This window comes from Indicator indicator, chromosome 9, assembly GCF_027791375.1.
Source record: "Indicator indicator isolate 239-I01 chromosome 9, UM_Iind_1.1, whole genome shotgun sequence".
NCBI lineage: Eukaryota > Metazoa > Chordata > Aves > Piciformes > Indicatoridae > Indicator > Indicator indicator.
In genome coordinates, this window is record NC_072018.1 from 6,081,503 (window position 1) to 6,091,437 (window position 9,935).

General features: G+C 40.6%; 1 protein-coding gene across 1 annotated transcript in view; it reads right to left on the bottom strand.

Moving 5' to 3' along the window:
- The window catches only part of SPTLC3 (serine palmitoyltransferase long chain base subunit 3), an 85,627-nt gene extending 76,695 nt beyond the window's left edge, over positions 1-8,932 (bottom strand). The window contains exon 1 of the mRNA XM_054383641.1: positions 8,819-8,932. Coding sequence (XP_054239616.1) covers positions 8,819-8,932 — 114 coding nt within the window. The remainder of the gene's footprint in view (positions 1-8,818) is intronic.
- Positions 8,933-9,935: the final 1,003 nt, after the last annotated feature.

Here is a 9,935-nt window from a genome sequence, read left to right on the forward strand (position 1 = left end):
TTTCTTCTTGCTTCAACATTTATCCTGCAATGACAACTCTTCCAGACAATAGTCTTGCAAAACTTCTGGTTCAGTGACTTTCTAAAAGCTTTTTCTGTGGAAAAATTAGCTGCCAGGAATTACAGGAATTCACTGGCTGAACTACTGGTCATTGTAGTGAAATTTAATTTCCTGTTTTGCCAATTAATGCCGGAGTCCTAGCCATAACAAAAGTTAATTTTCTTTAAAAATAAATTAAAAAATAATCCATGAGAAATCTCAAACATCTGTTGGCAAGAAAACCAGACCTCCATATAATAACACAAGGGATTTTTATCATTACCTAGTAACCATCATTCTGGTGAAAAGTCAGGTTTTATAGCTACTATGGGGAAAATAATGGCAGATTGGCAAGGAGGATCACAAATGTGCCGAAGTGAGCTGCAGCTGAGGTGCAGGAAAAAACACATGTATCATGCTAATTGCTGTTTATCATTCTGTGTTGGCCAAGCCAAGTAGAACTTCTGTAGTTCTGTGACAGAGACACCCTATCGAACAGGCTTGAGAGGCCTGCCCTGCTCTGGGAAAGATCACAGTACAGTGAAAACAACAGGTTCAGGAGAATTAGGAAAGGAAGTTGGGACTTGACAAGATGCAAAGGCAATTGCACAAGAAGTAATTACTACTCAAGCAGAGCAGAGCAGTGCCAGCTGTTGCAAAGCTGCAAGGTACTGTAGAAGGGTTGCTAGTGTGCATTGCCAACAAATGGGGAAGCAGAGTGAGCAAGTGACTCTGTGGTGATGGTTACCAGTTGGGGTCAAACTGTGACAGTCCTTTTGGTTGCCAATCTGGGGTGTGAAGAGTTCAAGATTGGAATGTGCTAGATCAAATGTAAAGTTGTCCATCACCTGGTTTCTGTGTTTGCAATGGGGCTTGCTTGCCTTAATGTATGTTAGAGTTTAGTGGTTGTTAGTGGCTGCTTGCTTCTTTTGCTGCTTGCTGTGCTGCTCATCATCTTACTCTGCTGTGCCTGGGAACATTCTGAAAACAGCAATGCCTGGTTACTGGATTCAATCTGGACAGGGTAGCAGTAGTGAGAAGTGTTAAAATACAGCTTTTTATAGGAGCCTCAGCCTCACTAAAATCCTTGATCACACCAGCAATCACAAATGGTACACGTAAGGTAGGTGCCCTAGCAAGTACTGTAGGGGAAATTTGGTGTATAACTTTAGAACTATCTGTGAGGGCGGTGAACAAAGGAAAGCTGGCAAAACTGAAAGGAGTTATGTCATGGGTGATGAAGAAACAAATGTGGAATGATCTTTCACAAGCTGGTGTCCCACAATCAGAAACAAATTGGATGGCAACATCAGAAATGTTTTGCCGAAGGCAAAAGTTAGCACCCATGCAAAAAAAGCCAACCATCCCCCAGCTCCACCACTAACTCCCTACCCACCCTCCACTCCAAAGTGAGGCACCTCTTGGCAAATACCAAAACAGCAGAAATGAAGCTTTAACAGGTCGCCAAACTTGACACCACTGTGGCAATTATTGTCTCCCCATCTTACTGTGGAGAAGACGGATGTTCCTATGTTTCTTTAACCATAAAACAGTGGTCTGGGGGGATGTTACATGTGTTAGCTCTGGCAGATACTGGAGCCGAGGTTACTGTATTACACAGTAATAATAATAAAGAAGCCACATCTCAGATCTGTGGACTGGGGGGAAATTAGACCCCTGGCCTCCAAGCTAAGGTTAGTTTAACAATAGGAAATGTCACAGTGTTAATTGCCACAGTTAAAGAATATATCTTGGGTTTTGATGTGCTAGCAGGCAGGACAAACAGTTAAAAATTTAAAGGGTAACTTCTGGTTCAGCACTTCACAAGCAGGACTTGTTATTATATGTCTTGCATGGATTTCTGAAGTAAGATCCTGTTGTGCTGCCTGTGCCTGCATCAGCTTATGTATTGCTAGGAGGTGACACTCCTATTTTCCTCTCTTATCACAGGTTGTCTTGTTGTGCTTTGTAGTCTTGTGCTAAAGGAAATGTTCTTTGGATATGTTTCTGCAAGATCACCATGTAAATACTTGGATTTGGTTGGCCTCTACAGTAAGTAACTCTTCTGTATTATTTATTGAGAAAGGATTAACAGCTACATACCTTTTTGACAATGTGTTTCATTGATGTGCTAGCTCCAACAGCTGTACTACAGAATTATGGTATGCTAAGTGCTTTTGATATAAATGTTCCTCGCTGTTATTTGTGCTGAGTAGGTAGCTGCTGTGTGCCAAAGAACATTACAATATTGATTGTCTTCGACACCTTAAGCACTACTCCAATTCTGAAGGCACATGTTGTTTCAACATAACTGATGAATTAGACAGCATAGAGGATGACATTTGATATCTCTAGGACTTAATTTATCAAATGAAACAGTCTACTGGTGGTGCCTGGCTGCCTGAGTGATTTAATTCCCTGACAGGATGAGTGGAACATCTGATTTATTTCTTTTTCTATATGTGTTTATTATATGTCTCTGTAAAGTACCCTACCCAACATCTCTCAAGTCCAAATGGACACCTCCATCTTTGCCAACTTCAATGGAAGTGGTCCCTTGAGCAAGGGGGTAGAAGGTGGGAAAATAAGGGAAGATTGGCAAGGATTATGAACGTATTCAGGAGATCTGCAGCTGAGGTGTAGAAAAACACATTCATCATGCTAATGGTTGTTTAGCCTTGTGCGTTGGATAGGTAGAACATGTACCTTTAGGTAAGTCTGTGATGGACTTAGAGCCATCCTATAGAACAGACTTGAGATTTCTGCCCTGTGCAGTGGCAAACTATGCCTGCATGAATCCCTGAAATACAGGTGATAACAGTAGGTTCAGACAACCTTCTTTGTGGACTGAGCTCTGTGATGCCTGTGTCCCTGTGAGTGTGCTTCTGCCCAGGTGCTGCTTTGGGGATACTCCAGTTGGTGAGCTAGTGAAAATAAATTTAGTCTTTGCTTTTCATCCATGGTTTTGTGGTTGTTCCTGTGCCCTGCCTGTATTGGCTCATATAGAGACCCAGATGGTCCCTAAACAGCCATTGTCTCATCATTCTGCCCATATATTCATGAACTTGCTACTGCCATGGAACCCAGCTGGCTATGTTCCTTGTTGACACAGTAGGTAGGAAAATGCATATTTCTGTTGTATTGTTTCTAAAAGCCAGATTGCCACTTACAGACTACAAAATTCTCATGCTAAAGGGACATAAGTAGACAAGCAATGGGACAAGCCATTTGATGGCTTTTTTTCGCTAATGAGCTCTATGGAGCAAGAATAAGCTGCTTGCCAGGTAACTACTTACAGAAGCCCCATCAGGGTTCTTGTTCAATTCTGTCCATCTTTAGATCACTGCAGCCGATTCTCACCAACGAAATCCTGTCCCCTCACACTACAGGGTCACAGACTCACTTAGACTGGATGGCCTCTCAGATGGTCCCTGGTTCATCCTTGTGTTCAAAGGCAGGTCAATACTGAATTCCCAGCAGGGTCCCTGGGATTTTGACCAGCTAGATCTTGAAAGCCTCCACCATGCAGACTCCAGAGCGAGATGTCCCAGTACTGTTATTAGCATCATGATTTTATTGTTGTTTTCTTTTTTTTCCCCCACCACATAGATGAAACTACTCCAGCCTACAGGTGAAGTATGAACCATTAACCACTACTCTTTCTAAGCCCAATGATCCAGCCAGTTATTAACCCATATAGCAGTCTACCCATTGAGACCATAATGTCCCAAGCAGCACCTGAGGATGACATTGCTAAAGTCAAGACAGACGACATCCATCAGTCTCCATTCACAGTTCTACGCACTTCATCACAGAAGACAATCAGTCAGGCACCATTTGTCTTTGGTACATCCATGCTTGCTATTCTATCCTCCCAGAAATGGTCTTTGCTAGAAATGATCTAACTTTTGAAGACAGATGGAACATTTGCCTTTAGCATGGATCTTCTTTGATATCCATGACCTTTCAAAGATGATAGTGCGTGATAGGATTATGACATCAGCCAGCACACTTGGATGCTTTCCTTTTGGTCTTAGGCACTTCTATGGGTTGAGATTTCTCAAGAGAACCATGACTCAAGTTTCCACTGCTGATAGTTTGATGACACAGAGGCTTGGAAGAATTTTTTGGTGAAAATTGAGGCAAAGCAAGCATGGAGTACCTCAGCCTTACCTACACTGACAGTTACTAAGTCACCCACCTCATTCAGAAATGGGTCCCATTTTCCTTGTTAATTCGTTTGTTACTAATATAGCAGTAAAAGATTTATTTCCTTCTGTGATGTCCCTTACACAATTTTACCACCCTTACATGTCCATGCAATGTTTCAAAATTCCTATTTGTAGCCCAATTCTGCTTCTGCCTCTTGCATACTGCTTTTTTTTTTGCAATGGAGCTCAATCACAGGTTATCTGGTTGGCTAAGCTAGTTTTCTGATACATTCACTTGTTTTCATGAGTAAAAGGATGAGCTGGTTTTGTGCTAAGAGGATGTTGTCCTTAAAGACTTGACATGCTAGATCTTTTCAAATCAAAGCAAATAATCGTGTACTAATTTTGTCAGGTCTTAAACTTAAAAAGTTTAATTACATGAATTTACAGATTTCCAGACAATTATGATGTAGTGACTCCAGTCCTACTGGAAACTCACTTCTTGTGCTATGTGAAAAATCTCTAGCCTTGCATGTAAAATTTCAAGCAACACACTTAAAGAATTGCTACACAAGTGATTATCTGTTACATGTGCCAACACATTGAACACATCTTAGGTTGCAAAAAAGATGTCTTCAACATTTCCTGCTTCCAAAGCATTGAGCTCATCACATAGCAGGATATATGACAGAAACAAGGGTGTGGATCTGAGCCCTGTGATTATTAGTAGAGAGTGCTGGAGCAAAGCAACACATTTCTGGGGCTTGAAACCAAGGAGAAGAAAGGCAGGAACCGAGGATGAGGAGATTATGTGTGTAGTGCAGAAGGAATGGGTAGAGAACTTTGACTGGAAACCAGTTCTCAATATCTTCCTGTTGTCACGGCAGCTATGAAACTCAAAGGGAATTGCTCTTCCCTGCAAGACTCAGTAAAATTTATATTAAGTTTGTCTCCAAAATTCCCTTGTTACATGAACTACTGCAAAATCTTATGACGTTAAGTGCTGTCTCTATATATGAAAGCACAAAGAAATGGCATGGGGCATTTGCAACATACAAGAAAGTTATTCCTATAAGAACAGTTGCATAGATTATTATTTTCAATATTTTCTTTAAAAACCTCCTTGAGGAGTAACACTGTAGTGCAGAAAGAAGAAAAGCAGGGGGCCAAAAGCATGGAAGGGACTGAGACTCATTACTGGAGTATTGACTCAATAATGATGTAGAACAGCTAGGAGGTCCAGATGTCACAGAACAGATGGTAAATATAATCAACTTCTGAATTTTAGAGCTCCCAAATGCTGGAGGCTATCACATTTTTGGGCTGACAAATAAGTGGTGCTCACATTATTAGGTTTGGTCTCATCCCAGGTTCTTTGTTGCTTACAGACAGGATCCTGAAATCTCAGAAAAGGCTGTAGTCTTGTTCACTGCAAGTTTCTTCCAAGCTGCTGCCATTCTCAGGGCAGATTAGAAAAGAATGAATCTGCAAATAGCTTTCGACTGTCTTGAAGGCATCCAAGGGAATATTCTATTAAAGAAATAGAATTTGTATGTGTGTGTACTGTAGGAAAAAATAAAAGTTTCCGCTGTCTCCTACAACTGACACCCAGTCAACAGCAATATAACAGCAAAAGTTACCCTTGTTAGGGAAATACCATCTCCTAACTACTACAGGCACATAGGTTAGATACTGACTTGAGCTTTGAGTGTGGGCAAGTCAGGGCTACAGGTTCTGGAAGAACACAAAGCATCTACCTGTGTTATAAGCACTAATAAAATAGAATACAAAGCCCACAACCCACCTCCCAAAGCTTAGCTCTTACTGTGGCCCAGCTTCCAATGACGAATGGGTGCAGCATGGTTGTGGGAATGTCGCCATGCCTGGTGTCCATTACTACATGGGAGTCTCTACTATCAGTCAGTACTGAGTGAATCTGACTTAAAATAATCACAGAAGCTATTGAAACAAGCAATCCCACCCCAAAGTGCCATATCTTTTCCCCAAAAGCAATAACTTCTCTTCTGGTAGGATACCTCACTGCTTTGTTGCTCAGCTACCTCCTCTCCTGTCCTTGGTACACCACAGATTGCTAGAAGCAAAGACAGCCTCCCTACTCCCTCACATTTGATCATCACTAATTGCCTTCCCCAACCCATTAAACAAAACCCTTTCTTTGGAAGCCTGGGGGTTTTGCTGTATCAGAATTGTTTCTCTATTTCTGTCATGCATACATAGACACACAGAACGTTCTTACATCATTAAGATGCAAAACACATTGATCCTGTGCAAGTATTTTCAAAAGCAGCATTTCTAAACCCAGACTTTCCTTAAGCCAGTGCTTTCTGTGGGCTCCCTAGGAAAAAATGGTTCACGGAGCTGATTTCTGCAAAGCCTGATGTTCCAGTCAGTCAATCGTGTGCAACTATTGCTACACATTCCTGGCTTAGAAGCCTTTGCTGTGCCATGCCTTCGCTGCAGCCTCTGTACCATCAGTTGCCACAAACCAGAACAAGTCTCCCTCTCCTTCTCCTTGCAAAGTAACACAGCTGTAACTAACCCCAAGTGTTTCAGCACTGCCTCAAGTCTCAAGTGCTAGAATCAGCATCATCCCTCACATCCCCTAAGTATTGTAACACTGTATTTCCCCTCTTATGTAAGGTGGAAGCACACCTCAGTGGGGTGTTGCGAATAAAAACACACTGGAAGACTGCGTAAAGTTGCACACCTACAACAGAAAGACATATAAACCGATCAGGTAGGAAGGAACAGTATATGTTCCTGTAAAATAGGATAAGGAGTAAGTACTGAACAGGGTGAGGCAGCTGGGGCGGGGAAACAGACCAGACAGGAATGGGGAGATTCCTACCAGGAATGAGATTCCTGGTTCATACAGGACTCTTGTCTGTTATTGTTTCCTTCTTTCCCAATCCCATGTTTGAAGCAGGAAGACAGGGAAAACGGTATGTAATTTAGAACACAGTGCTAGGCCTGGATTTACCAAATCTGCCTTTGATAAGCCTCCTGAACTTTCTAAGGCTTTACTTCATCACCACTTCCTCAGCTATGGAGGGAATTTGCCTGGAGTTCAGTTCTTTCTTCACATGTTACATGCCAGGGTAAAACTCCTCCTCAACCCACATGGTGCTTGCAAGATTTCACTAATCTAGCAGGTACATCTACAACAATTTCCTTTATTTCTTTGCCACCCCTTTTGGGCCAAGCTTTGCTTCTTTAGAATACTACTAAAGGCTGAGACTGCTTTACTTCTCTAGCCATGTTTTTCCTGTTAAGGAGAAAATCCTAATTAATCCTCTCCTGGGGGTCTACTGCTTTCAAAACTATGCATTTGCAGCAGGTTAACAATAAATGAATGGCAAGGCTTAGTCCTTGAAATTTGCTACTCAAACTGACAGCAGAAATTTCAGACATCATTGTGGCAAATAGCTAACATATAAAATGATGATGACACATACATGATATATAAAAGAGTACTAGATTAAGTTTCTGGAAGCAAATCCCAAGGAAGGCCTTTTCAGTCATTGCACAAGCGTTTTTGCTTTCCTCATCCGACACAAACCCATGAGTGGGAAACACCCATACCAAGGGAGACACCTAAAGCCCGACAATCATTAAGCATGACACTGGGTGTGTCTTCATTAGAGTGCTAGGTGTGTGAGAACCTTATTTAGAGAAAGATATAAGATAGCAGTTTATTTGTAAAACAGCGGAGCCCTTGCCACAGTTCTTGTGTAAAGCTTTCAACAGGGATGGGAAGGTGAGTGCTCAGACTTCAGCTGCAACCTTCTCCATCCTCCTTTTACCATCACACTGCACTGTAAAGCCAGCCTCTTTCTAGTCGATATGAGACTTTCAACTAATGATCACATCAAGATTCAAGATTAGGATACTTCAAGATAGACAGTCAGAACAGGTATCGCAGACAGACAACCTTTAAGATTTGGGCTTTTTAGGTAAGGTCACACCTTTGGCATATATGGCATGGTTCATAGCAACTGCTCTACAAAATGTCCACACAAATGAGAAGCACAGGCTTCAAAAAAAGCAGACTGAGAAAATTGTAAGTAAACTGAATTGCATTTTAAGTAATATAAGGCTAGAGAGCAGGCATCAATAAAGTACAGGCATAAGTAAAACCAACCTTTTGGTAACATCAAGAAAAGACAACTTCCCCTCCCTATTTTTTTTTTTTTACTTGTATGGCAATAAATCATACTTCAAAAACCAATCCACACACACTTTAGGCTGATAAACCAGCTTTCCCCTAGTGGTTAATACCTTGCAAAGTACTCAACTACTGCTTAGGCTTTAGAAGGAAACTACTACATTTCAGCATGCATGTGTTTGTTGTGTTTACTGTGGAATACAGGCTAGTTAGTCCATGGGACCAACGGCATATTGCACAACCATTCAGAACTCTCACTGCAGTTTAGAATGATAGAAAAAAATGCAGCTTGAATTCCCAAGGTTATGAAACACACAAGCCTAATCCATAGAACTTGTTCAATGAAGACTAAGACCACCACAAAACTAACTTAATAATTAATGTTGCAACTACCTATTTGTTTCCAGCGTTGAGGCAATTAAAGTAAACAATGAAACCTTACCTTCATTCCTTTAGCAATCCCATTTTTCTTATAGATTCCACTTTTTAAGAGGTTATTCTGTTTCTGATGATGATGATGTAGATGTCCATTGCAGACAGCACTGGGATTAGCCATCTGTTTATATTAGTCAGATTCTCAGTTCTTAAAGGTGTCCCAGGTCTTTCTACTGTAAAAAAGACAGTGGGATGAGCAGATAAAGTTCTTGGTTAAGGCCTAAAAGGTATCCAACTGGTCCGTCAGGATTTTCCAGGATGAGAGGAGGAAATATCTTTTGCAATAACTTAGAAACTTAAAACTCTTTCTTTCATGCACCTTCAGCCCCAGCAAGCTAGAACGTGAAATACATAGCAGGAGGCGTGATGTTAAAATCTCTGAAAAATACTGCTCATTGCTGGCTATTGTATGAACACAGCTTCTATGAGTCAACAAGGCTGCTGCAGCTATCAAGAAGTGGGTGGATTCAGAGGCGGGGACACTTAAAGATACATTACCTCTTAAATATCTCCCAGTGAGGAATACTGTGGAGTTTGTTTTTTTTTTTCCTTCTTTTTTTCCCTTCTTCTTCTGATTATACTCAACATAGAACCACATTATTCCATTTAGAGTAATAAAAAGTTTTAAAAATTTAAACAGAGTAAATTTTAAAATTACATTGTTAATTTTTCTAAGAGTATCTTAACTGGAAAAGAAAGTAGTAAGCAGAACAGAACAACTTTGTCTTTTTGTTTAACATTTTAATATGTAGGTAGCATGATAGTCACAACATTAATCCTGCAAGGAAATGGAAAGCATTTTAGTGTTAAAATGAAGTTTCACCTAGAGCTAGAAAGAATATATTTGACCCTATTCCACAGATGTGTGCAGAGGTGTTTTCTGTCGTTTTAAATTCAGTTTGGCCACTAATGGGGACAAACGACATGCTATTATAATTAACGAGAAATGCACTTTTGTAAAGTTAATTAATTTAGTTTTAAAACAAGTAAAGTTTTAATCACATGTGAAACTATTAAGCAGGACTAACATACACCCTTGATTTCAAGTAAGAGTTTATTGATTGCAGAAATGTTGTCTCTGCTGAACCAAATTCTCCTGTTTCAGATTTTAGGGGCAAAACATA